The 27,655-nt window shown below is 50.7% G+C and overlaps 1 protein-coding gene across 1 annotated transcript in view; it reads left to right on the forward strand.

Annotated features, from left to right (window-relative positions):
- LOC136296104 (hydrocephalus-inducing protein homolog) overlaps window positions 1-27,655 on the forward strand; it is a 149,024-nt gene that overhangs the window by 49,088 nt on the left and 72,281 nt on the right. Inside the window, 3 exon segments of the mRNA XM_066194928.1 lie at window positions 1,785-1,993; window positions 2,807-2,907; window positions 4,151-4,286. Of these exon segments, the coding sequence (XP_066051025.1) occupies window positions 1,785-1,993; window positions 2,807-2,907; window positions 4,151-4,286 (446 nt within the window).

The following is a 27,655-nucleotide window of genomic DNA, read 5'->3' on the forward strand; positions in this document are numbered from 1 at the left end:
TACTGTACCTTTGAAATTACAGGGCTTCCAGGCAAAAATATGGAAAAGGAATAGCAGTTCGTTACTAGAGTATATCCGGACAGCACAGACAACAATGCAATGCCAGAAGTTTCCAACCCACCGAGTCCTGTTTTCCCCTTTGGTGTGGTTATGATCACAGGCTGGAGGAGCGGTGGGCTCTGGCAGGGCAGTGATTTCCCTCCCAGCCGGCACGGGCAGGGAGGGAAGGAGGAAATCGCTGCTTTTGCAAACTACGGGCAGCAGGAGATGTGGGCACTGGCAATCGGGAGCAGGCAGAAGCGGGGACGGCGGGCAGGTTCGATCACGGTGCTGAGCCCGGCGTCAAGCGCACGACGTCCCGCAGCAGCACGCTGCCGACCTTCCCGAGCCCCGGCAGAAGGACGGAAAGGTCTGCCCCCTGCAAACCTCGGCTCCGACTTCACAACCGCCCGCGGCATCACGGCACAGCTCCCAAAGAGCCCCGGATGGAAAAGCCCACCCGCACAGCCGAGACCACCCCAAACCCCCTGTATTTCCCTTCCCAGACTGAGGCCAAAATTCACTACGAAACCTAAACTCATAACAATGAAGTTGTTGAACATTTTAAGAAAACTAATTGCCTCTCCTGATCTGCTTCTTCGCCACCCTGCATCACCACTGAGGCATTTGTTAAGTTGCCTTTTGAATAAATGAAACAAGAAAGGCAACAGGTAGAAACGCATTCCTAAGGTCTCTTCAGCTGAAGGCAGCTGTTGTATCTTTGCTTCTTTTAAACTGTTGTTGACTGTTGTCTGCATGTGGTGACCTCAGTCTCATTTGAGGTTTTGACATCTGTGTTTGTCCCTTTTGTGCTTCTCTTGCCTCCCTGCTGGAGTCACTGCTGGAGCCGGCAGTGATTACTGTTGATGGGCACAGAGAAGCTCTGGGCTGCGCCTGCAGTTGTTTTTTTCCCCCACCTGTGTTCAAATGACTCTTGGTGAGCAGGCCTGGGGAGAAGTCTCCTCCCCACAGAGCTGGCCAGCCAGTCCACTGCAGAGCGGGTTGTGGCTGGTGTCCGGGCTCTGCAGGACATCCCCACCATGCGTGGCACTATCTCTGGCTTTCCAATATGGAAAGCAAATCTCAGAGTTAAGGTGGGGTAAACCCTTGCAGGCAGCAATCACAGTGAGTAGTATGGGTGCGATGTCCCCGCTTGTTGGGTCAAGGCTCGGGTTTGCCTCCAGCTGAGTGGGCTCTGAGCTGTCACATGCCCAGTCTGTTTGGCCCAAACCAAAAGACGCCTTAAGAATTCTGCAGAGAGAAACTGCATTAGGGTGCTTTGCATCACGTTCTAGTTCCTGATTCCATCCTCACTTTCTTCTGCTGTAGCTTCTTCTCAATGGCGACTCACTCTTTATGTATCTTGAAAAGGGTAGGAGTGTTGGCAGACTTAACAGGGAATTTTACAGTTTGAATTTTCAGAGGAAATGCTTGGTCTGGGTGCACAGTCATCAGGGAGAAATAACTGGTGCTGGTTTGGGGCAGGTGAGGGAGCTTCTCCCCATCAGAAAGAGAGAAGCTTGCAGTGTTGAGCAGGGCTAAGAGCAGGCATTTTCAAGGCTGCAGTCTGGAATCAGTGTTAAAGGGAACTAAGTGACGACTAATTCCTCTTGCAGCTTCTCAGTAATCTGTAGTTCAGATAATAAAGAGCTAAATTCCAATCACGCTTTCATGCTACCAGGGTATTCCCACCGGGAGTCACGACATAACTGGTGCCTAAATGGATATTTGTGTCCTTTTCCTAGGCTTTCCCTACACCAAGACCTGTCGCCTCACTAACACCTCCCAGGTGTCGGACGATGGCACTCAGCCTGCTGTTAGCAGCTTTGAGCAAATACTCAGCGACAGTGAGCCCTCCTGGAGGGAGGGAATTCATTTTTCTGTGAAGCCAAGGGAGTTTACACTGAACCCCAGCGAAAGGACCCTCCAATCCCAGGAACACCAGGATATCGAGGTATGGGAAGAGTCCAGCCACACACACTTCAGCAGCGGGTCTGAAGCTTCACGGGAGTGTGGGAGGGCTTTAGCTCTGATGCCAGCTCTGATCATCGTGTGAGCGAGGATCTGCACTGGCGTGGGGCCTCTGTGAGCTGGGTTACTCGGGACGTTCCTGAAGGAGCACTGATTTGTTTCCAAAATCACAAGCTGAAATCATGTCCCATAATGGTCAAGTACTGAAGGCATTTTGGTGTTTTTGAGAGCAATGTCTTTGATTGCAAGTGGGCAGAGGACGGACGAGGACCAAAGGTGGCTGTTAGAGAGATGTCATTATATAAAGCAGTTTGCTTTTCTTCTTGGTCTCATTTCTCCTGTCCTGGGGAGTAGAATGATTTGTGTTCACTGCAGGGATCTCCAGTGAAGGCAAAAAACTCTGCGGCCATGAACTGCCCAGCACCTGCTGGCCCACGCTTTGTCTTCAGCTCCCTGCTGTAAAGCTGAACTCATTCTGTTCAAGTCAGCAGATTTCCACTGCATTTATGTCATTGTAGTCAGATGAAAATTTGCCCCTTGATTTGAATACAGTGCTGCACAGAGCTTTAGTCTAATGTTTTAATTTAGCTGACCTATGCCCTGATAGCAAGGTGTGCTTAACAAATCTGGTATTTGCCAGAAGGCTTTTGTCACTCTTAGAGACTGTGCTCTACACGTGGAGCGGCAGAAGAATTAAGGCAAAATCCTCCCTTTTCTTACCACAAAAACTGGAGGACATCACACGTGAGTCATGAGCTTTTGTAAAGAAGAATTTACTGCTCTTCTCTTCCACCAGGTGACCCTGTGTTCCAACACTGTGACGGAATACAACCGGAAATTGCTGGTGGACCTGGAGTGGTTTGGCAAGGGAGTGGCATCACTGATCATCAAGGCCAGGTACCAGCACTTCCCTGGCCTCCCCCAGCGCACTGCCTTGCACAGGACGTGCTGGCCCCAGCTCCCAAGGAGACGTGTTGTTTAATGACCTCATGTTCTGCCCAGCTGGACATGAGAACAGCAGTGCTTGAAAAGCAGCCTGTGGTGAAAAGCAGCCCTGCTGACAGCCCAGCGTGGTCCTGGGTCGTTTTCTAAAGGGACCAGGAATGATATCATTTATTGACCTGGTGCTTGAGGTGAAGCAAATTTCCCAAGGGCCTCCTCGCCTTCTTCCTGCAAGAGGTGGAGTTGTGCTGGGTTGCAACCAGGCCACGTTGGCTTGGGGCACACCAAGCAGTCTGCTGAGGGTCAGGGTCTGGTTCTGTTAACGAGGGCACGTGACAGTGGGGAAGTGGCTCACAGCAAGAGAGGTGAGGGCAGGATCTTCAGAGGGGAAATCAGTCCTTGATGTGGCAGGTCAGCTCTACTTTTTCCCCTTCTCTCTGCTTCCTGTTTTGAGCTTTGATGTTCTCAGGCTTAAAGCAAAAGTTGTTCTTGCTCCAGCAGAATTCCATCCTGCTGTGCTGCTCTAGGTGTCAGTTTAATGACAAGAGGGATGCAATTCCCTGGTGCTGTTCCCACTCCCAGGCAGAGCCATCTCGTCAGTGCCTGGGCTGCCATGTTTGAAAAGCAAGTGCCATTGGGGACAGTCAGTGTTTGGACCTGTGGAGTGAAGGACCAGGGGAGTTGTAGGAACTGGGAGGGAGTGATCTCCCACTCTGTGGGGCAGGTGATGTCTCATGCCCTCCAAGGCTGGGGCAAACAGCTGAGTTCTCAGGCAGGGTAACAGCACCATGGGAGAGAAGGGAGTCCTTTTTACTGAGACACTAGAGTCGTGTGTTCCTGGAGCCTTACTGAGCACTGATCCCTGTTGGGAAGGCTCCCCCAGAGCTCATGGATCATTGGGACTGTTCCAGGAGTTCTTGCAAACCTTCTTGGGTGAAGGAGGGGCTGAGGCAGCTGTGGGACCAAGTGCTCTGCCTGGGGCACTTGGCAGCCTCTGGGTGCTGCCTCTCAGGTTTTGCCCCTCCTCGACAAGACATGTTTGAGTGGGAAGACTTTGAAGGCAATTTTTCACCGTAGGGCTGTTAAATGTGTATTTGACAGTGACAAAGGTGTTGTGCTCCATTTCACAATCTTTGGGGGTAAACGTTCTCCATTCTCTCAGTATCTCTGATTCCCTTGGGGTCATCTCTTTGCCCAGATGTTTCGTTCCTGAGCTGCAAGTGTACCCCCAAAACTGGGGGTTCCATGAGTGCGACCTGAAGGCGCCGTTCGTGAGGAAGTTCTTCATTTGGAATAACACCCACCTTCCTGGCTGCTACGGGCTTATTCCCCAGGTTTGGCATCGCATCCACCTCCTCCTCTGAAATATTACTGTGGAGATTATTAGGGGGGAAGAGGGTTTGGATAAGACCTTGCCGGTTTCTATTCAGTCTTAAAGATCTGCTGAGAACAGGATCCTACCTGAATGTTAGCTTTAGGATGCAGTTTAATCTCTTGAGGAAAGGGCTTACGTTCTAGTCTTCAGGGTGTTTTCTTGTGGGAGATCTTCGAGGGTTGTGAAAAGCTGCTGCATCCACAGACACCAGTGCTTGTGCTGGCAGCCTCCTTGCAGAACCCCCTGAGAATGCTAAGCCTACAATTCTTGGATCTTGTTTGTGCCTTTTACCTTTGTCCTGGGGATTTTTAAAAATGTGTGTAAGTTGCTGTTGGGATGGATGTTAAGGAGTTTGAAGTTTCTTCAGAGGTCCCTCTGAAGCTGGATTTGATTCTGTCCCTTCTAGGAACCCGAGGAGGACTCTCCTGTGCTCTACTCCAGCCCCAGACCCTGTGGGATTCTCCAGCCTCGGAGCGCTGCAGAGATTCCAGTTACAGTTGAAATCCAAAGATTGGGCAAGTGTTGCACCAGTGTTTGTACCGGCGTGTTTGGGGATGCAAGAAACCCACTGGTGAGTGCAAGGGGAGGTGTGTGCCTTCGTGCAACTGGTCCTGGCAGGGTGCACAGTGTGCAGGGATTCTTCCGGGGAAAAGAGGCACAGGCTGCTGTGGAGAAGGACAGCAGGGGCAGGTGGCATAAACAGCTCGTGCCTTATAGGTGGCAATGTCAGTGTCTGACCCAGAAGGTAGTTCATCTAAGCTGGAATTGAGGATCATTTTAATGAATCTTTAAAATGCTCTTAACTTTGGAAACATCTTTTTTAAAATGTTACCTCTCAGCACAAAAGAGGATGTCAGAAGATTTCTGGGAACCTTGGGCTTTCTGTAAAAGAAAGGAAAGCTGGCATCTGAAGAGTAGTTGCAAGGATTTAAGCTTACATTAAAACATGGAAATGATGATGCCAAATTCCCTGGATGGCACCAAACATCTGAACCTGGGCCATTGTGGCACTGCATGTAAACCAGTCAACAGGGAGGACAGGCAGTGCAGGCTGTGCCAGGGAGCCTGAAGTTTGACTGAGCACTTGCTTTCAACTATCAGATTGCTTACCTAAAGAGAAGAGTTTCTCCCCACCCGAAGAACCAGTTGTTTAACTGTCAGCCTGATCTTAACTAGAGATTTCTTGCAAAGCTTCTACCTTTGGACCAATAATTTGTAGTTTGAAAGTTTCTCTTTACTTAATCCTTTTCAATTTGGAGGTGAATACATAAGCTTTATTTTTTTCCCCCCAAAATCCCAGGAATTCAGCTGGAGAATGGTAGCTGTCCCTAAAGAAATAACTTGAGCTGGGTTGAGCTGTTTAAGCTTTTTTAGGTTTCCCTGTTTGGGTTTGATTTTTTTTTTTTTTAAATCTTTCTTGCCTGCTTTCTGTAACAGAGAACAGAACTACAGAGCCTTGGACGGCTGTCAGCAGTCTACATAAGTCCAAGGCTGATAGAGTTCGGCAGGATGCCAGTGCTAAGGCCTAATTCACAAGCTTTTGGCCTCTTCAACGAAGGTCTCGTCGATTTAGACTTCAGGCTAGAGATTGTAAGTATCTGTGGGGCCGTTTTCCAGGGAAATTGACTGGTTGACATTACAAGCTGCCATGACGTGGTTTTTATATGCATCGGCCTGTGTGAGAGGAAGCGAGATACTCCAAGATTCCATCTGGGTGAGGCAAAAGGAACCTGGCTCTGGAGTGGTTTTAGCTGGGGCACTCCTCAGTGAAATCAGGTGCAGAGATGTTGGAGCAGAAATTCGTCTGGATTGTGTTGACGAGTTCTCCCATAATTTTATGGAAGGTCTTTAGCTGTGTGTGTCACGGTTTTTGAGCTCTGAGATCAAGAGAAACCTGTGGTCCTTTGCTCCTCGGAGAGCATGGGTTTCCCTGTGCTTTCCCTGTGCCATCTACATTTGCTTTGTGCCAAACTGCTGTTCATGGTAGAGAAGAGGGTGTGAGGTCTGTCCTCAGACTGCTGGTGGGGAGGCAATTTTCACACCTGCTGTGGGTCAGGCCAGTTGGGCTGTCCACACAAAGACATGTGTGGGGGTTGTGCACCCCCCCAGCCTGTGGTCTCTGTGCCTTTGAAGAGCATCTTTGGGGACCGGCTGCAGAGAATGGCTGTTTAATATGTGAAGGCTGCATAGGGCAGAGGAGCTGGGGCTGCTCCCCTGGCAGGGAGAGCAGGGCTGCTGCAGCCAGGAAGGGCTTGTAGGCTGGGCCTGGGGCTGGGTGGGATGTCTGCTGGAGGGGGAGATCTCTGAGGGGCTTGAGGTCTGTTCTTCTCCATGCTGGGTGTGTTGAACTTGGAGCTGGTTAAAACCTGATCCTGTGGACTTGTTTGTGTCTGTGGATAAAGCATCAGGCCATGTGGGAAAGTCCAGCCACAGCCTCCTGAGCCAAGGAGGAGGGGCATGATTTTTCCTCTTGCTGCTTTTCCTGCAGTTTGGGGGATAAATGTAACCTTAAAGTGAGGGATTTTTCCAGGACAGCTTTCTCGAACTACACAATGAAATTCTGCCTTCCACCTCTTCAGGGAGCAATGCACCTTGGCTGGGTGGGCCTGGTGTGTAAAGGATGGGCTTCACGTGCTCGTTCCAGGGCTGGACCTGCAGAGCTGTGTCTGTACAGCTGTGCTGGTGCGGGGCCTTTCCTCCCTCCTTTGGGCAGCTTCCAGCTCTCTTGGCCAATCTGTGAAGCCCATGAGAAATCAGAGGACACGAGTTCTTAGGAAGAGTGGGCCATGCCCACTGAGCACATGTCATCCAGTTTTCCCTCTGCTTCCTTCTTTCCTGCTCTGCCATAACCATTTAGAGGTGACTTTTCCAAAGCAGAAGGCCCTGGGGCACCTCTCTACAGCGGATGATCAGTGGGAAGTGAGGGCCTCGGTCCTTTAGGGGACGTTGAAAAGCATTGATGGCCTCTTGGGAAAGGATAGTTTGGTGTTGGGGTTTTGCTCAACTGGTTTTGCGGAGATATTCTTCAGGCTCTCAGCAGTGTCCTCCAGCTGTGTGGTTTCTGGAGTGGGATTTGAGCCGTCATGACTTCCTCTGGCCCTGAGCCTTTGTGAGAAGCCAGGAGAGAGAAAGCAGCTTTCCTTGGCACACACTCCAGAGAAGGACTGGGGAAGGAACACTCTCCTGAGGATAAGCGTCCCTTGGGTTGGGCAAAACTGGGTTAATTAGGTGAGAGTCTGTTAAAGGAGGGGAAAATACAGGTTGTGTAAGCTCTGCTGTTCCCCAATACTGCAGCTTAAATTTAGGGAAATTAGGCCTTTAGGATTTTTATCCTCCCCTCTTTAGTCTTCTCCTTTTCTTACACCCCATAAGAGACCAGGGTGTATGGTTTCCATCCTAAATGCACATTATGCGTGTCTTACAGGCTTGTAAACCTCACTGCTATGTTATTGAACCCAGGGAAGGAGTGATCCCCGCCAGGGGTGATGTTCATGTGACTGTCACAGCAACCCTGGATGACACTGGGGTTTTTGCTGATGCTCTCCAGCTGTTCATTGGGAACAGACTTTGGACCACCTCCACCCTCCTGGCTTTTGGCACTGGCACCACAATTGTCACAGACAAACCATTTGCCCCGGAGCTCAACTTGGGATACCAATTCAGGTAGGAGATCTCCCACTCCCACCTCTCCTTCTGTCTCAACAAGGAGCAGTTTTGCTGTAGTCCTTCAGGCACGATCTTCTTCAGTGTTCAAAGACCCTGACTCCTTCCCTGAAGGCAGAGATACCTTTAGAGACATGTGATGGCCAGTTGAGCGTTGCTAGGTACCCTCAAAAACCACTGAAAGAGAAACCAGTTGCTCAATTGCCACTGAATTGCCTTCAGTTCTAACACATCTATGTCCTCACTTGGTCAAGTAATGATCTCGCAGGCTCCCCCAGAACAAAAGGTTCCCAAAATGGCGCCTGGGTGAGGCGGGCCCTCCGTGTGGCTGCGGGACCAAGGGAAGATGGCATCGCACCCTTCCCTTCCAAAATGGCACCTGCCAGGCAAGCAGGGGCCCTGGGAACAAAGAGACGGGAGGGTGACGACCCCCCTGGGAAGGCAGGAGCCCGCAGAGCAGTTCCAGAGGCAGATGGAAACTTGCTGGTTTGTGTGGGGCCTGCAGTGCCGCTGCCAACGCTTCCTCACGCTGCTCGTGGGCTCTGCTGCTGCCCTGCCTGCCCAGGACTGATGCTTGTGCGGGAGGCCAGAATGTTAGGGTGCCCTCTCAGGTGCATCACCTCTGGGTTTGACCGGCAGCCTCAGGATGGCCTAAAATATTAGCGAGGCAGCATGATCAGAGGTGTTTGAAAAGCAAAACTGTTTTAATTAAGGTGAAAATAAGAAGCCATGCAGAAAAAAAGAGAAAAAGCTGTGCCGAGTGCAAGGAGGACCTTTGCACTTGCTACAACACCCCAAAAATGCCCTGAGGATCTTGGTCTATTCTCTTAAGCATGTAACAATCCAGGCCGGATTCTTGGCATCCTGCCCAATAGAAATAGGAACAGGGCTTGAGGCACAGTCTCAAAGATCCAAGGGCTGCGTCCGTCCTGGCACAAGGCCAAAAAAGGTATCAAAACCTCTGGTTTTTACCTCATGAGTGAAACAAAGAATGGAACCCAAATCCTTCCCTTAAATGGAAGCCTCCTTGCCACTGTGGGGCTGCAAACCCTACCAGGTGAGGTACACTTCTACACAGGACCTTGCTCATTTTTCCGTTGCCAGCAGAGTTTGCAAAGTTCACTTCAAAACAGTTTCTGATTGCGAAATGAAGTTTCTACAAATGACCACCAGTGCAAAACCAAAGCTTCTATGAACGAGAGAGCCCCTGCTCCCCTGGTTTCCTCTCCTAGAGCAGACAGATGATTTCTAGCAGCTTGCTGGGATCGTCCAGAAACTTCCTCCGCGCTGGCTTTTAAAAATGCCTGCAATCATACCCCCGCACACAAGGGCCTCAGGTGCAGGATCTCAAAGATTCAATAACAGTTTCGGGTGCAGATTAATGCAAAATACAGTAACAGTATGAATCACCCCAGCACACACATTTTGGAGGAAAACACCAGATCCTGTTAGCCTGGCCTGGAAAATGCTACATTACCATTAGAAACATATTCCTCCTTGCAATAACGACATCAGAAGGGCAGCTTATCAGACACTGTTCCCGGTCCACATTAAGAGCTGCAAATGAAGACGGTCTCCAAGCTATTAACAGCTCAGAATCCTCATTGGGAGCAATCTGATGACCAGGACAATAGCTTCTCCCATACTATTTTCCATTCTGGTTGGTCTTCTAGCCTCCTTCCCTGTGCTCGTCAGTTCAGACTAACAGATGGGGGCCACCACTTCCATCAGCTCTTCTGGAAGGTGGAATGTAACAGGCCAGCTGGGAAGGAGGGCCAGAGCACCTCAGCCCACAGTAGCCCCAAGGCCAAACGTGATTCCCAGAGGCGCAAACGTACGGCCCCCGTGTTTGGGCTGGAGCCGCTGTCAATGGACCTGAAGCCAGGAGAGTCTGTGGACTTGGTGCTGCCAGGCTTCTCCCGCAAGGCGCAGGTGAGGTCCCCACCACGGGCTGAGCTGGGGAAGCATCAGATCCCCTCCCCTGGGCTCGTTCCACAGTCCCTTGACATTTGCCTGGGGAAATGAGCCTGTTTGGCTCCCTTTGTGCAGCTCACAGTCAAAGCTCAGGGGCTGAGTCGTCTACGCTTTCTGCTGGAATCACTATCATTAGTGGCACTGGCACGGCAGGAAATGTTCTGAAACAGCCCTGGAATCAGATTGATGTAGCAGAAGCAGTAGGAGGCCTTTAGGTGCCACTTCAGGCTCCTGCTAAGATTCATCCAGCTCTGCTCAGATTTTCCAAAAGCAGCATGGTGCTCTGCTTTCCCCTCGGAGAACCACAGAACATCCAAAGCCATGTGCTCCTGTTTTGCAGTTTCCCAAGAGAGCTGAGAGGGAAAAAGTTGAAAAACGTCAGCAGTCGTGTTGGACTCTAAAGGGGAAAACTGAGACCATTTGAATTTCAGTCAGGGAAACATTTTCTTAAATGAGGCTTGTGCCAAGAGTGGGCTGGTGGGAAGAGACAGGAAGGACTCAAAATCATCTGGTTTAGACTTTTTGAGAGCATTTTGGTGCTCAGGGGTTGATATCTATGTGTTGAAAATGCATGTTTGCTGTGTCTGTGTATCCCAGAGAGCAGAACTTGGCCTGCTGGCTGCAAGCGGGAATGCCCAGCAGCCCAGCTTGCCTGCACAGGCAGCAAGAACCCCTGGAGAGCCAAGGTTGGCTTTTAATACTGAAACCACACTGTGAGTCAGTGCTGGTCATGTTTTGAAATATTCCCCCCGCAGGCCCGGCCCCCCTCCCCAGGGCTAGCTCTGGAGAGGCTTTGGAGGAATATCTCCAAAGGGACAGGACAAAAGATTTCAAAAGAGGCTCTTACCCCCAGATTATTCCAAGTCGTTTATTCCTCAAAGGGGTCCAGGGGCCGAAAGAGAGAGAACAAAGAAATCCAGGGGTCTTATCTAGTCTCCTATTTTGGGAGGGTCCTGGCATTCAGCCAATTAGGTGTGGACATGTAGGGAGGAAATTCCAGAAGGGTCAAAAGGCGAGAGACCATTCCCCTAAAGAATTGCAAGGTTTCTCCAGGAGGAAAATGCCTTTGAAGCCCACAGTCAACAGGCACAACCTGTCTGTGTTTCCATCACTTTCGGGGAGGTGATTGCTGTAATCAGTTGATGATTCTTCCTTGCTGCTTTACTGGCGCTTTAAATTCTCTTTGTCATCTCCCTTTTTTAGGGATTGCTGTGTTCCTTCTTTTGCTTTTCAGGTTTGCTTTTGTTCCCAGTAAGGCCACAGTGTTTGGTCTCCTCTCTTGCTGCTCTGCCTGCATGACTGTATCCCCCAGAACTGCCCTATCCAAAGCTGACCTGCTAGAAAGGAATTTCTTCCTCCCCGCAGGAGAATGTGCTGTTATGCTTTCAGGTAGCCCATTCCCTCCGTGGAACACGACTGCATAGCTGTGTGCAGGCAGAAATCAGCAGGTTTTTGGCCCTGTTGAATATGCAGATGATTTGGTTCAGGTGCTCTTGTCTCCATCCTGCCGGTGCTGACCTGCTCGGCCCTTCCTTCCCACCAGGCACTGCCCTACTGCCCCTGGCCAAAATGCTGGAGCCAGACAGAAGGGATTCAAGTTCACCCTTGGGAATTCTGTGCCTGTACCTCCACAGCAGAAAGGGCTTTGGAAAAGGGGTCAAGGAAGGACGTCACCAGGGCATGGACAGGTCTCCTCTTGTCCTGTTTCCTCAAGTGGCAAAATCATGGTTCCATGTCTTTCCTGCAGAATCTTCAGGGGGTGCAGGTCTCCATGGAGAGCTCACCTTACTTCCAGCTGGCGGGCCCCAGTGATGCATGCCGTGCCGTGCCAGGAGGCGCCATTACCGATGTGCACGTCCACTTCACTCCTGACGAGAACAAGGTGAGACTGGAGGAGCCAAAACACAGAATTATCTCCAAAGCCATTGTTGTCCCTGCACTCTGGGTACAGCCCATGCTGTGAGCTTGGCTCCAGGCCGTGGGCAGGCAGCCTGCAGCCAGTCCCAGCTTGGCATGTGCTGTCAGGCCCTGCACCCAGGCCTGACAGGCCCTGCTTCCCCTCGCTGCACATTCCTCTGAGCATTCCCAAGGGAAGAAAGATGCCCAGGGAACAGTAGGCAAACGGTAGAGGGGTGTTGATAGATGTCTGGCCATCTCTAGGTATAGTGGAAGGGGTTTCGTTATTCTGCAAAGTACTAGAGGAACAAAGAGGTCAGAGAGCTTTCCGCCTTCCTGACGGGCAACAGCTTCCCTGCCTCACCCGGGGCTGGAGCAAGGACGGTGCTTTTTCACACCCTCTGTTCTCCAGCCTTGCGGCTGTGCTGTCCCAGAGCACAGCTGACCATGACACGGCTGCAAGGCCAGGGCAGAGGATGTGCTGTGCCCGTGGGCCCAGCCTGGCACAGGCACACTGAGCTCTAGGTGCCCTTAGTCAGCAGGAGCTTGGTGAGCTGCAGGGGACTTGGACACCTGCCTGAAAGAGCTCGTGTAGGGCAGGTACAGCCTGCAGGCAGGCAGACCTGTGGGCCCAGAGCCGGTGGCAGCGACACTGCTGCGGCTCTGTCTTCATGCCTGTCACTGTGGCTGCTCTGTCAGCTGGCGCCCATTCCATGCCAATTGTGCTTTTGCGTGCAAGTTTGAACACCAGTGCCGAGGCCCTGGCAAGTCTGCTCTCAGCGCTGTGATCTGGAGGCTCGTTCATACAGAGGGGTTTAGGACATGGCATGGAAGGGAGGAGGCCTTGCAGGGAAACAAAGAGAGGCTCTTTGCAACAGCATCCTGCTACCTCTTAGCACTGTTCTTCTCGTGACTTGGTTGGAGAGGCAAAATTAGAGGGGAGTTCTGAGCAAACAGATATTTCTACACCAGGCCAGAGGTCCAGGATCTCTTTGGGTGCAGCTGTTCTCTCAGTTTCCTTTTGCTGCTTAGATTCAGTTTAACACTTTGTCCTATTCTCAATCAGTGGGAATATAGTAACCTAAGGAGGAATGTCCTGTGTTCCCTAGCTCCATGTTCCTTAGAAGGGACTTAGGAATTATTTAACATCATTAAAATTGAGAGTAAAAATTATGGTGGCCCTGGGCACTTGTCTGTATGACCCAAGTGACACAAGAGCTTAATGCCACTGAGATAGGTTTTGCAAAGTGCACTGCTGCCTTTAAAATGTGAGATATTAGTAGAACTTATTGTTCATTTGGGGGTGGAATAGGTAAATTGATACCCTTGAAGGGATATAGGAAATGGCTTTTCTTCTGCCATGGAGATGGCACCAAATGACCTGTGCTGAGACAGTTTCTTTTCCTGCAGGTTTATTCCCATGAGCTCGTCTGCGTCAGTGGAGAGGAAAGGATAGTTGTGCCAATTCGGGCCATCCCTGCCCGAGCTATCCTGGACTTCCCAGACGAGCTGGACTTCTCAAAGTGTCCGGTCAAGGGCAGCACCCGCAAGAGTCTGCTGATTCAGAATTGTGGTAGTGTGGCAGCTCATTACCAGCTGGGCACCGAGAGGTGAGGCAGCTCATCTGTCCTTGTGCAAAACACCTTTGGGGGATAACAGAGTTGGGAAAGAACAACAAAAGGAACCAGAGCATGGGAGCTGCTGCCCTGCGTCGCCGGCTGGAAATGGGCAGGATGGATGGCATCTGCTCTTGCTTTCAGTGTTCTTAGCAGGATGCAGCCTTTGAGCTTTCTCTGCCCCAGATTTCCTGGGGGGTGCTGGAACATGTTAGTTGCTGGCTTGCGCCCTCCTGAGCACAAGCAGCTTCTGAAATGGGTACTCACCACTGTCAGCCAAACAGACCCATTCTCTGGGAGGACACAGGCACATGGCTTTCCAGTGGTGCCTGCATCAGATGCCCAACATGAGCTGTGTTGCAGGCAGCCGGTGCAGTTCCTGTTACTTAAAGCTGATCTGATTTCCCTTGTCAGCTGAGGGCATCAGTCCCCTCTTCTGTTCCACGATGAACCTTTGAAAGCCGGTTTAAAATTTCAAACACGTGCTTTAAATCTCTGAATAAGGTCGTCCCCCCTTTCATTGAGATCTCATTTTACATATTCTGAAGTTCCTGTGTTTCTGCTGTTTTTTCATTTTGGTTTGTGTTAAATGTTTGCCAAAAGATCATGAATTCTTCATTGGGAACTTTCATAAATGTCAAGCTCCTCCAAGGCCTATCAATACACCACATGCCCATAGGCATAGGCACAGGTGTATTAGAAACATGAGACATTTAGTGACTATGTGAAAAGCAATTGGGCTGATTTAGAAGATAAAAGTATAGAATAACTTTCTCTAGAGGGGACCTCTGGAAATTGTCCGAGCAAATACGCTGCTCAAAGCAAGACCAGTGTCCGGGGATTGCAAGGGGCCATTGGGAGATCTGGAGTTGTCTTTAGATGCCATACAAGGAAACAAACATACAAATGGACTAGTTAAAAAGCCGAAGAAGACCTATTAAAACCCCTCCATGACCTTATCTTTTCTGCCTGTCGGGTGCAGTAGTGATTCATTGAAAGGGTAGATCTAACAGGATGAGAACTATCTTAAGGAACAGCTGACAATTAACTCACTATATTGCTCTAATCAAGCCATAAAAGGCCAAAATTTATCCTGCCAGCCCCATCTCTTGGCAGTGGTTTTCATTTGGTTATTATAGCGTCAGGGATGTCTCCTTCACAGTCCTTCTTATATGTGGGCTCAGGGAACAGCTTAGTGATGTTGACTGAAATTCAGAGGAGTTAAGTTTAACTGTAGAGCTTGTGTCCTTGGGTCTTGGGGAGCCAGGTCTATATGAGAGATGACTGCTCCAGCAGGAACAGGGGAGTCTGGTGGGTACAGCCTGGGGTGGGATGTAGGAGATGCAAGGGCTGATTTGCACTCAGTTTTTCAGCCCTGACAACTGAAACTTGGCTGGATCCTCTTCTCCTGGTAATTTGAAAATAAGAAGATATCTTCTTTCTCACGCAACCCCTGAGGTCACTCCCAGGAGTGTTATTCACATCCTGCCATCTGAGGGCAGGAGTATGTAACATGGGGCAGGAGTGGGAAGGGAAGGGAAGGGAAGGGAAGGGAAGGGAAGGGAAGGGAAGGGAAGGGAAGGGAAGGGAAGGGAAGGGAAGGGAAGGGAAGGGAAGGGAAGGGAAGGGAAGGGAAGGGAAGGGAAGGGAAGGGAAGGGAAGGGAAGGGAAGGGAAGGGAAGGGAAGGGAAGGGAAGGGAAGGGAAGGGAAGGGAAGGGAAGGGAAGGGAAGGGAAGGGAAGGGAAGGGAAGGGAAGGGAAGGGAAGGGAAGGGAAGGGAAGGGAAGGGAAGGGAAGGGAAGGGGAGTGCTGAAGTGTGGCCAGGGACTCCCTTAACTGGCAGCTTCTCTTTCTGGCAAAATTCCTGACAAAACAATAAGAAAAAAATCCTGTGCCTTGCCCACACCAGGCACCGATCCCCCAAGCCCCAGCAGAGACCTGCAGCAGTGCTGGCTCACCCTCGGGGCAGATGTGGGAGCTCGTACAGTAATCGGGCTCCGGGGCTGCTGGGGCCTTGTCTTTCCTCCTCTCTCCCCAAAGTCTCACATCCAGCACATAAACATTGCTGGCCCAAGGCTTCTCCATCAGCCACTAGTGATGTTCTCACTAGTGGTAATGGAGCAGGTCAGGCCCATAACTGCAGCAATAGGTCCTTAGTGAGCAGAACCTGAAGCAAGTTCATCAGCTGTCACTACTGACATGAATGAAATTCAGCTTGCCAGATGTTCTCTATATTTTTGTGTGTGATAAGTTCATCACCAAACTCCCCAGAACACCCTTTCTGTGCACAGATTGACCACCAGCAAAGCACTGAGGAACTTTTGTTTCCTCAGTGGGGCTGTGGAAGAGCACAAAGCCCAGCAACTTCTGGGCAGAAGCACATTTCACCTGAGCTGTCCCTGAGCATCAAAGCACGGAGTCTTGTGTTTGTCAGGCAAGAACTGTTCACCTGGTGACCAATCCTAATTGCTCCTGTTACATCCAAAGTGCACCAAGACATTTGCGTAATTATTTCCAACACATTGCGCAGAGTTTGTCTGGTGAGCCAAGCAAACAGTTACCAGCCTGGATGACAACCCAGGGCCCCAGACTGCACTGCTGGTAAATACACAAAACCCTCCTGTTCTGCCTCCTCGATGTGCTCCTGCTAATGGTGCTTCATATGGCTGGGATTGGATCCTTCAGATTGTAAATGGCATCCTCTGTTTGGGTCTTGTTTCCATGTCACTGTATTGCTCTAATCTGCATTTGCACTCTTTCAGAGTTTTGATTGCTCCTTTTTGTAGAGCAGCTTTCATTGAAATGCTGACAAAATGTGCTAATTCAGGATCTTTTCAAGGTAAAATAAACCAAAGAGCCACGCTGCAAATTCAACAGTAGTTATTCCGTGGTCTTCAAGAGAAAGTTCCTTCTCCCTGTCTGATTCCTAGGCTGTAATCTCACAAGAGAGATAGTGCCCTAACATTTGCATCTCTTGAGAGGAAGTTTATAGGTAGCAGGAAATGAGAAATTCCTGAGGCAGTCAGCGTCAAGTTATGCATGCAGATAGCTCTTAACTCTCTCTGTGCTTTTCACAAACCATTCTCTGATGGGATTGCTGGCAGTCAGAAGGCTGGATGCAGAGTATGGGGGAGATTAGGTCGTTTTATCCCACAGGATCTTCTGAGGGCTGGATCTCCTCAGAAGTGGGTCAGTAGCTGTTTCTGATCCTGGCTGTTCTGTCTGTCTTGGCCGTAGTTTGTTTGCTCCCTGCTTGCCCAAGTGAGCTGAAGTGACCTGCACTGCAGAAAGAATGTCATGGCCAGAATTCCCCCCAAGTCCTGATCCTCTCTTTGTGTTGCAGTCCTTTCTCCGTGGTTCCAGCCGAAGGAATTCTGGGCCCTGGTCACACCATGCAGGTGACAGTGGGATTTCACCCGCTGACGTGCGGTGACCATTTCGGGTCCCTGGTGGCGCGCTGCATAGGTGAGTGCTGGGCAACGCATGGGACACAGGACAGTTCTCCACCATCACTCCCTGTTCATCCCCCTCAATTCCCTCTAGATGTACCTCCTCTGTTCCAGCTCTGCCCCAAAGAAAACTGAAATAGCTGGTGTTTAAATGGTTGAAAAAGTGGATCCCCTCTAACAGGGCTGAGATTTTTGGAATTCTGTTTTGCTGGGTGTTGCAGAGTGGAGGAAGGAGGAACCCTGATTCTCCACTACTGTGTGGCTACGCCTGGGTGAAGTTTTATTTTACTCCTGGGCAGTGCTGTATGTGAGCTGCGAGGTCTCCATCAGACTCTCTCCAATGCAGTGTATTTCTTGCACACCTCTGTCCTGTATGCCGCTTCTCCACTGGCTTGTCACAGACCCTTTTACTATGTTGCCCTCTACACATCCATGCAGTTTTTGCCTAATAACATCTTCAGGCCCTCAAGTTCCTGTATGGTGACAAATCAAGACAAATTTTTCCTCGTCCCCATTTCCCAGGCCGTTCATGCTGTTGCAAACCTCTCACATCTCCCATTTGATTTCTAGACTGAGGAATCCCATTCAGACTTCATATAGAAGCTGCTCTGTACTTATTAATCTTTCCTTGTCCTTTTGTATTTAACCTGAAGTGCTCCATCTTGGTTTTTGAGATCAGGACAATATGAAATATTTCAAGACTGATGGGGCTGTGGGTTTGGACAGGAAGATGACGATGATGATGATTTTTATGGTGTTCATTTTGTAGTGGTTTGTCATATTGCAAAGCCAGGCTGGTTGTGTTTCCTCTCCTGTGTCCCCTCCTGCTGTGGGCTGTCACTTCACCTGTTCCTCTGGGTCTCCTTTTTCTGCCCACATGCCCCCAGGCGTATTTGCTTGTCAGCAACAAGGGATCCAAGGGATCAGGAGGGGCAGGAGTCTCGTGGGATGCGCAGGGGAGACCTCGGCAAGCCAGGATTGACCAGGGCTCCTCAGTGTCACCTGAAGGACTTTGATGCAGAAATCCCAGTGGTCTGAGTGGGTCACCTGAGCACATCTGACAAATCCCACTGTACATACTGTCACCTTGGGGCCAAATCTCTACAAACACCTTGGAAATAAGGTGGTTAAGGAGGTGCCCAGGACATCCTCACGCAGTACACACAGAGCTGTCAGGACGTGATAAATGTACTGATCCATGGAACTGCTAATACATTTAAAAGCTATGACACTTTCTTCCGTGACCTGTGGTTTGCTTTGTTCCTTGTGCTTCCATCAGCAACTGAGCTAGCTGAGCAAAGACTCTGCTTTGTTCCAGGTGAAGAAAGTTTCTTCACATTCCTTCGCGCAGAAGCTGCAGATGTCAACATTGGATTGAGCACATATTCCATGAAGGTTGAGAAGACTTTCATCACCACATCAAGCCACACAAGCATGTTCATCAGAAACAGGAGTAACATCACAGCCCACTTCCAGTGGAAGATGTTTCCTACTGAGGAAGCCGACAATGAAGAGAAGAGGAGGTTGGTTTGAAAGATACGTTTCAGTGAGATACATGGCCCAAGACTGAAACTAATGCATGGCCTCAGGGGGGTGTTGGTGATTTTGAATGGTTTAGGCCAAGTAAACCATCCCTGGCATTAGGGTGTGTGTCCCTGGGCTGCAGGAGCTCAGCACAGCATTCCAGTTCCATTTATACTCCAACCAAGGATGGCATTTTGGGAAGGAAAGGTTGATTGCAATGACTGGATTTCCTCAAGTTCTAATTGGGCTTTTGCCTCCCTAATCTTCTTCCTACATGACCTGGCAACATCCTTAAACGTTTCCTGAGTTGCCAGCCCCTCTTTGCAAAGGCAATACGCCCTCTTTTTTCCCCTTAGTTCCTTCCAAATCTCCTTGCCCATCCAGGCTCGTTGTCTTCCCTGTCAGCTCATCTTTCAGCACACAGGGACAGTCTGTTCCTGTGCCTTCAAGACTTCTTTCTTGAAGTATGTCCATCCTTCCTGGACCCCTTTGTTTGTAAAGGCTGTTTCCCAAGGTCCTCTCCAAAACAATCTCTTGAACAGGCCGAAGGCTGCCTTCCAGAAGACCAGAGTGGAAGTTTTGTTGATGCCCCTCCTTGTTTCACTGAATGTTGAAAACTCTGTTATTTCACAGTCACTGTACCCCCAGACAGTGGTGAACAGATGAAGTTCTTTTAGTTCTTAGGGAATCTCCTGGTGATATCCAGTACCTGGATCCCAGGGAGGCAGCAGGCTTCCCTGTGGAACGGATCCGCTCGATATACAGGGCCCTCATTTCCCCTTAGAAGGGATTCACTTACTACCACTACCCTTCTTTTCTTCGTAATACTTTTTTCCAATTACATTTATTTTCATGCCAGTTTGTGTCCTAGCCTGTCACCAGGACATTTTGTTTTTCCTTACTTCCAGTCTTAGGGATGGTGTTAGCTCTAAGGCCTACTCTCCTGCTGTCAGAGATGCTTTTGAGATCTCAGAGCAGAGAGGACTTTTTTTTATGAGAGGAGCTAGTGCAGGATCCTTTCCCTCTCTGGCCATTCTACTACCATGCACTGGGATGGGACCCAAAAAGCTCTGGATCCTGAAAAGATGATCTCTCCAGGAGTTTGCTGTCTGTCTCCTGCACCAAGAAGTCCCTTCCCCTCTCACAGCCTCTGTTTTCATGCATATAAAACCTTGGATGTCACTGAAGGGATGCGGTGCCTGAATTCATCAATTTCCTTTGGAAGTGCTCTGGGATGCTCTTGTGAAAGGCAGAGTAGGGAACAGGGCAGGTCCAAAATGGAAGAAACAAAGAGCGATGCTGGTAACACGTAACCACAACCCAGCTTCGTCTCCCTTTCCCAGGGAAGTCCTGCAGTGGGTGCTCCGTGATCTTTATCTGCTTCCCCCGAGCAGCTCAGTGGTAGGAAAAGCCAGCTGAGGTGGCTGGTGGATTCTCCCTCAGTTTTGGCAGAGGCTTTGAGGCAGGAGATTCTCTTGAGGGATGCTGGCTTTCCAAAGCTCTCCTGAGCTTGCAAGTGTGGAGTAAAGCTACCTGCTGAGCTTGTGCACAACAAGTTATCTTCTGATCCGATTGGGACCCTCGTGGCTTGGGGTCAGCCCTTGCTGGGGAGCTGCCGCTCCTCCCCAAGTGCTTTGCTCTCCCGCACTTCCGCTTCTCTCTGCAAATATATTAAATGACCTGCTGGCTTTGTCTCTCCCTGCGGCTGCAGGCAGTGTGATTTGCTGGAGCCGCCACCAAAGGTCTGGATGGAAGACTTCATGGAGGAGAAAAAAATAAAGAAGGTGAAGGGCTTTTGTGAAAATCGCACCTCCCTCCTGAGCCAAAAGGTCCAGGAGGAGAAGGCAAAGGTGCAAGAAGACCCCCTGCTGTTCTCCAATGACTTTTTTTTCATTGAGCCAATGGTAAGTGATAGCTGAGAACCTCATTTTCCTCCTCTTCCTTCTCTTCCTTCTCTTTCTCCTCGTCCTCCTCCTCTTCCTTCTCCTCCTTCTCTTTCTCCTCGTCCTCCTCCTCTTCCTTCTCCTCCTTCTCCTCCTTCTCCTCCTTCTCCTCCTCCTCCTCTTCCTCCTCCTCTTCCTTCTCCTCCTCCTCCTCCTCTTCCTCCTCCCGCCCACCCTACCCCCGCCCCTTTCCCCGGGTGCGGTCACTCAGCAGGTCCTCAGCTGGCTCGGTGTGCTCAGAGGGAGGGCATGGAGTTTCTGGTGCGGCTGCAGAGCTCACTGCTGAAAGTATTTCTGCCCTGCAGGCTCAAGGCAGGGCTGGGAGCCTGACAAAGCTGAGCTCTGCTGCCAGGGCTCGAGCTCAGGGCACTCCGTGTCCTTGAAGTGTCCACAGGGAGCAGTTTTTGTAGGTAGGGGCTCCCCCGACACGTGCTGCTGCGTGGGGTTCAGCGGAGGGTGTTGGAGCAGTGCCAGTTCACGGATTGACCTGAAGCATGCAAGGGTTCGCTGGGAAAAGGAGGCCAAATTCAGCCCAAGGTTAATCGTAGAAATGCCTGTCCCTTCCTCTAACCACGACTCGCACTGTTTGTGAGTCTCCCAGTGTCATCTGTGAGCCTGGACACAAGGGTGGGAGGTTATAATAGGCATTTTGAGTTCTCTTGCACACGGGGACAGTAAACCTTTTCTTTTTCTGTTTATGCAAGCAAACGCCCATGTCCTCCCATCAGCCAGAGCCCTGATTCTGAGTATTGGCATTGTGAGAGATGATGAATGCCTGGTGTCTGCACAGTGCAAAATCCCTTCTCATCCTGGAGTAAATCCTAGAATAATCCCAACCTCTGCTTTCTTTGAAAAAAGGTTAAACTAATATTTTTCTTTCCAAGGAAGGGGATCGTGTTCTTGGTTACTCCTATGGCCCGTCTAAGGCCAAGAGCCACCAGTGCACAATGGCAGTTAGGTACCACTGTAGCTGACTGCAGCATGATGTGACCAGGAGCTTGTGTCAGAGCAGCAGGAACATTGTGGAGAGTGGGGGCTGATCAGCTGAGCATTGAGAGCGCCCAGTGGTGTGTTGAGCTGGGTTTAGAGTGTTTCCTTGGGCTCCTTATGTTGTTCGCTCATCACTGATGCTCTGAAGAAAGGCTTAGAGGAGTGGTTGAAAACAAGAAGTGTGAAGTTTGAAGATAAATCTTTTTCTGTCTCTTTCTGTTTCAGGAGGGAGAGATTGGGCCACGTTGTTCGGCTGAAATCAAGGTGACCTTTAAACCCCTGGAAGCACTGGAGTATCAGAGTGTGGCCTACTGTGACATCTCAGGTACAGCTCCTTTCCCCTGCTTCTCTCACCCACAGTGAAGCCATGGAGCAAGCCTGAGCCCACTGGGCTCCCATGTAACTGCTGGGAAGAGTTCCTGGTCAGCAGGGCAGTGCTGGCACATCCCCAGTGTCCCTGCAGCTTCCAGGGAGTCTCCCATGCAAGGCCAGGGCTCGGAACACCTGTGTCTGGATTGCTGATCCCAGAACAACCCAGGCAGTGCAGGGAGATGTTTTCATGGCACGGCTTTGCCAGCATTTCCTCAAAGGCCAAGGAGCTACAGAGCAGAATAGCTTTAGTGAACAAGCACTAAGCCCCTCTAGACCACTGGCCTCCAGGATGGGTCCATTTGACATGGATCCACCATCAGGCAGTCGCAGCTGAGTTAGAAATGTGCTCCCTGAGCCTGGATCACCTCCAGACACCACCAGGCCAGCAGGGGCGGAGCCCCGCTGAGCCCAGGGTGTTGGTAGAAGGACCACCCTTGGCCAGCACCTGCTTCTCTCCCTGTGTGGGAATTGTCACCTTGCAGCTCTCAGTCTGTGCAAACAGAACACAGTGCCGAGTGTCAGAAGTGGAGGACAGCAGTCCTGTGCTGCTGGGCCAGGTGGTTTGGCAATTGTTGCCTGGCAGTTTGCCAGGTAGCAATTGCCAAAGTCTTCGTGAGCTTTGTGCCTTCAATGAATGGATTTCAAAGCTCCTCTAAGTGCATGGGGAGGAAACCCTAGAGTCATAGTATGTTAAGGATGGAACGGACCTCAAAGACTGTCTAGTGCCAAGGCCCCTGCCATGGGCAGGGACACCTCCCACTAGACCAGGTAGCTCCAAGCCCCATCCAGCCTGGCTTTGAACACTTTCAGGGCTGGAACCTCCACAACTCCCCTGGGGAACCTACTCCAGCGTCTCACCACCTCACAGTAAAAAAATTCTTCTCAATATCTAACCTAAATTTCCTTTCTTTCAATTTATACCTGTCACTCCTTGGCCTGTTGCTACAGGACACCAGAGATGTTTTAAACTCAGCAAACTGGTGGCTAAAATTGGAAACCAGCCCAAGGAATGGGTTAGAAATTGCAAGTCAGCCCCAGGGGATATCTCCTGAGGGAAGAGAAGGGTCCATATCTTCTGCTGCAGCATCAAGAGCTGGTTGCATGCAGCTCAGAATCAGGGTCTAGCATTGAGGCAGCCTGGAAAATCCAGTAGAACAGAGGGAATTATTGTACTGAAATGGACATCTCTCCCCAGGCCGTGAGAGCAGGCTGGCCCTGCACCTCAGAGGGGAAGGCCGCAGACCCTTGGTTGAACTCAGCTGTGATACCCTGAACCTTGGGGAAGTTTTTGTCAAAACCGCCCACACCCATGAGGTGAGCACCAGGGGTTGGGATGGATCCTGATGGCTCCTGAGGCAGCAGCAAGCCTGGTGGACCTGTGGAATTCCTGGCAACCTGGGCAGTTGTGAGCAGGGAATAGCTGATGCACTGGTCAAATCTGGGCGCGGGGGGGAAGGGGGTGTTCCAGAAAAATGTGTCTGTTGTTCATGAAGCCCCAGTCCCTTCTTTTGGGCAGCCTTCCATAGGGATCAGCTGGGAGGCTTCCTGCAAAACAACCCCTTTTGACCCAACGCTGGGTCAAAAAGCTGTTCAGAGGCTTTTGTGGCAGCACCAGACACAAGGCACCTTTGTACTGGGCTGTTCAGAAGCAGCTGGGACAAGCTGGCTACATTTGAGCTTCAGTCCACCACAAACAATTTTTAGTCAAGTGTCTCCTGCTCATTCCTGGAAGTCACAGGAAAGCCATCCAGCCTCCTGGCTCAGTGCAGGCCCTTGCAAAGGGCTTGAGGATTCTTTCCCTTGCTGTCCAATCCCTCACCACACTTCAGGCTTGGTGCATCTCTGGCTCTACAAAGAGAAAAGTGTTCCTGGGAATAAAGCAAAAGATTTTTCTACCTATTTGCCTCCCCCCTGTTGGGGGTCAAGTTTGCAAAAAAAAAGAGAGAGCAACTGAAAGAGGCAGAAAACGAGGCACTACATCATGCCAGACACTTTCAGAAGTTTGGTTGTGGAAGGGAAAGACACGTTGAGTTTTCTTACCAAAAGATGGTGCTGTCTGTACATTTTGATGTTGATGCCTCCTTCTCAGTGTATTGTTTTCACGGTATGGGAAAAGGTAAATGCGTAGATACGGTACTGCTGGAGCTGTGCTGACTGGGGCAGCAGCAGCTCTGTGGTGATTCACTACGCAGCTGCAATCACCCCACGTTGCTCTCAGGGCCAGGTCTGAATGAGCTTGGTGCTACTGACCAGAGGTGGACTGCTCTGTGTCCGTGGGATAACCCCAGGGTGACTCCAGTTATGTGGAGTTATGTGAGCTTCGCATGAAAACCCAAAGGCAGAACTTGTCCTGTTGTATTTTTTTGACTTCTGCCGTCCAGCAGCACAAAGCATCTTCTGCCTTTTCTGGGTGTTAATTGCGCCATTAGAAAATGACTCCCAAGAAGGGAAGATTTCACGTGTACTTGCATTTTGTTTTCTTGCTGCTGCAGGTGAAACTGATGAACAAAGGAGTTCTTGATGCTCCCTTCACCTATATCCCTTCAAACACGGAAGTGGGCTGCTGCTTCAAGTTTGTACCCGAGGAGGGCCTCATTGCACCAGGTGGGATCCAGACTATTCAGATCTCCTTGGATGCCGCCGTGTTGGGGCGGTTTGAGGAACCATTCCAGTTCCGTGTGGCTGGATCTCCTACGCCTGTGATCCTGACCATCGAGTAAGGACTCTGGGAGCTTACTCTGGGTGGGCACATCTGTAGCTGTCTCTGGGACATCCCCCACCTACCTCATTTTGGGGTCGGGCAGAGAAAAAAGATGTTTCCTGAGGTCTTAATCTCTGCTCTGATCCTGGCATTGCCTTAGTGTGGGGGTGCCTGCTGCCCTGTGTGGTACCCGGGAGCTGGAATGACTCCTCCCTGCAGGGATGTCCCTCTGCCTTGGGCCATGGCAGGCAGTGGCATGGATCAGCTTTGGGCAGTAGCTGCTCTGGGATGTCCCCCCTGAGCACCCAGCAAGGCCCCCAGGGCTTTGGAGATGGGCCAGCCTGGGTGATTCTCCACCAGCAGCAGTGTTTTGAAAAACTTCTGTTAATAATCCATCCCAAACGGGCAGCAGCAGCCTCAGCTCACCTCTCATGGCCATGCATGGAGGCAGGCTGTGCTCCGAGCTCCTGTGCAGAGTGCTCTGCTACCTCCTTTCCACAGCCAGGAAAAGGCTGATGTGGGAGACAGGGAACTGTGCAGCAGGAACCGTCCCAAGGACATGGGCTTCATCCCATAATCCTGGCCCTGCAGAAGGGAGAAGGGGTGATGATGGGGGAGGCAGAGCTCAGTCCTCAGGACCACAGCAGCATGAGGGCTTGTCCCTGCTAGCCTGAGGCGTGTGCTGGTAGGATAACGTAGTGTAAGCAGGAAAGCTGATGCTGGCTGCTCTGGAGCTTTGGAGCTAGGCTGCTGCTGTTGGGAGGCACTGGATCAGGGCAATAAAGAAATGAAAGCAATCTGCAGTTGATTATACCAATAAGATAAGGGAGATGGATTAAAAAGAACATGAAACTTATTACTTAGCAGGAGAACAGTGTTGACTAGGTCTGCCCATAGTAGAGAAACAACTACACTGGCTTTGCTTTTGGAGAAAAAGTGCTGCTATTTTTATTTTGGAAATCAAGAGGGAACCTTTCACCATCAAATAATTGATTCTCCTCTGTCCCTCCCCCAAACTGGTCATGCGTGGGATGTTATTCCATAAGCAGCTTTCTCCTTGAGCAAGAGAAGGTGTCTCTTGTTGAGATGTGTAGAGCGGAGCCAGGGGCAGTCCTGTGAACACAGTAGAAGACACAGTTCACTGGTCCTTGACTTTTAACCAAAAGGCAGGGTGCGCATTGATTGGCGTCAACCATGAAATAAACTCGTGTTGGGCAGCTTCAAGTGCTGCCTTCAGTGGATGTTGGTGACTTTTAGTGCCTGTCTGCTGAGTTCAAGGCCAGGGGAGGAGGTGTGGTAGATTCAGGACACCCATGTTTGGTTGTTTAAGCTATTGCTCCTGGCTGTGCCAGCTGGTGCACTAGTGACAAGCTGGTCCTTTCCTCTAGGATTCATCTGTCCACTGTGTAGAACTGTTAATGCTCTTTTTGGAGGATGTTTGGGGCTCCCCTGGCTTCATGTCTCAAAACTCTGTCTGTAATGATTGTGTGGGTCAAAATCTCCTGAGAAAGCTCCTCCATGGGAAGACCAGTTACAGCCAAGTAGCAAAGCAGGGAACCTGTGGCTGGAAAGGCTGGTTACAGAAGTTTGTGGGGACACCTTTATGTCCATCCCATTACAGATGGGGAAACTGAGGCACGGAGACACATCTGGGTAGGTGTTCAGGGTCCCCCATGGGACCACCGGCAACTTGGGGGCTTTTCCTGCCTGCCCTGCGTCCAAAGCCCCATCAGTGGCTGTGGGCTGCTGGCCTCTTGGCTTTAGCTGCCTCCTGTGCACATGGACACTGTGCTGAGCACATGGTGGTGTGTTGATTTGAAACCCACGATGCCCCTGACACCAGGTTTTGTGCCCCCAAGCCACGACAGCCGGAGGCTTTGCAATTCCCTTTAACGCAGCCATTTCCTCCTGTGTCCCTGTCATCGCAGGGGGTGTGTCGTCGGGCCGACTTTACACTTCGACACCGATGAGCTCGACTTCGGTGACATCTCCTTTGGTGAGTGTTCCCTGCGCTGGGACACAGCGGGAGGGATCTGTGTGCTCCAAAATGGAGCACTTGAACGTAAAAGCATCCAGCACTGCTCATGTTCTGCCACAACAGCCTCTTCAGGGTGTGAACTGCAGGTGCCTCAGGTAGCATTTTGCCATTGTGGGATCAAATAGGAGCAAGTATTTTCTGGTGTCTCTGTCCTGGTTTAAAAGACAGATTCTGCCAAGGAAGGTGGCAATCTTCACGGAATGGAATGATGACCCTCCTCTCTCCAAATTACTATACCTTTGAAATTACAGGGCTTCCAGGCAAAAATATGGAAAAGGAATAGCAGTTCGTTACTAGAGTATATCCGGACAGCACAGACAACAACGCAATGCCAGAAGTTTCCAACCCGCCGAGTCCTGTTTTCCCCTTTGGTGTGGTTATGATCACAGGCTGGAGGAGCGGTGGGCTCTGGCAGGGCAGTGATTTCCCTCCCAGCCGGCACGGGCAGGGAGGGAAGGAGGAAATCGCTGCTTTTGCAAACTACGGGCAGCAGGAGATGTGGGCACTGGCAATCGGGAGCAGGCAGAAGCGGGGACGGCGGGCAGGTTCGATCACGGTGCTGAGCCCGGCGTCAAGCGCACGACGTCCCGCAGCAGCACGCTGCCGACCTTCCCGAGCCCCGGCGGAAGGACGGAAAGGTCTGCCCCCTGCAAACCTCGGCTCCGACTTCACAACCGCCCGCGGCATCACGGCACAGCTCCCAAAGAGCCCCGGATGGAAAAGCCCACCCGCACAGCCGAGACCACCCCAAACCCCCTGTATTTCCCTTCCCAGACTGAGGCCAAAATTCACTACGAAACCTAAACTCATAACAATGAAGTTGTTGAACATTTTAAGAAAACTAATTGCCTCTCCTGATCTGCTTCTTCGCCACCCTGCATCACCACTGAGGCATTTGTTAAGTTGCCTTTTGAATAAATGAAACAAGAAAGGCAACAGGTAGAAACGCATTCCTAAGGTCTCTTCAGCTGAAGGCAGCTGTTGTATCTTTGCTTCTTTTTAACTGTTGTTGACTGTTGTCTGCATGTGGTGACCTCAGTCTCATTTGAGGTTTTGACATCTGTGTTTGTCCCTTTTGTGCTTCTCTTGCCTCCCTGCTGGAGTCACTGCTGGAGCCGGCAGTGATTACTGTTGATGGGCACAGAGAAGCTCTGGGCTGCGC

The sequence above is a fragment of the Chamaea fasciata genome, unplaced genomic scaffold (assembly GCF_029207755.1).
Source record: "Chamaea fasciata isolate MVZ Bird 193981 ecotype frontalis unplaced genomic scaffold, bChaFas1.0.hap1 SCAF_12, whole genome shotgun sequence".
Classification (NCBI taxonomy): domain Eukaryota; kingdom Metazoa; phylum Chordata; class Aves; order Passeriformes; family Sylviidae; genus Chamaea; species Chamaea fasciata.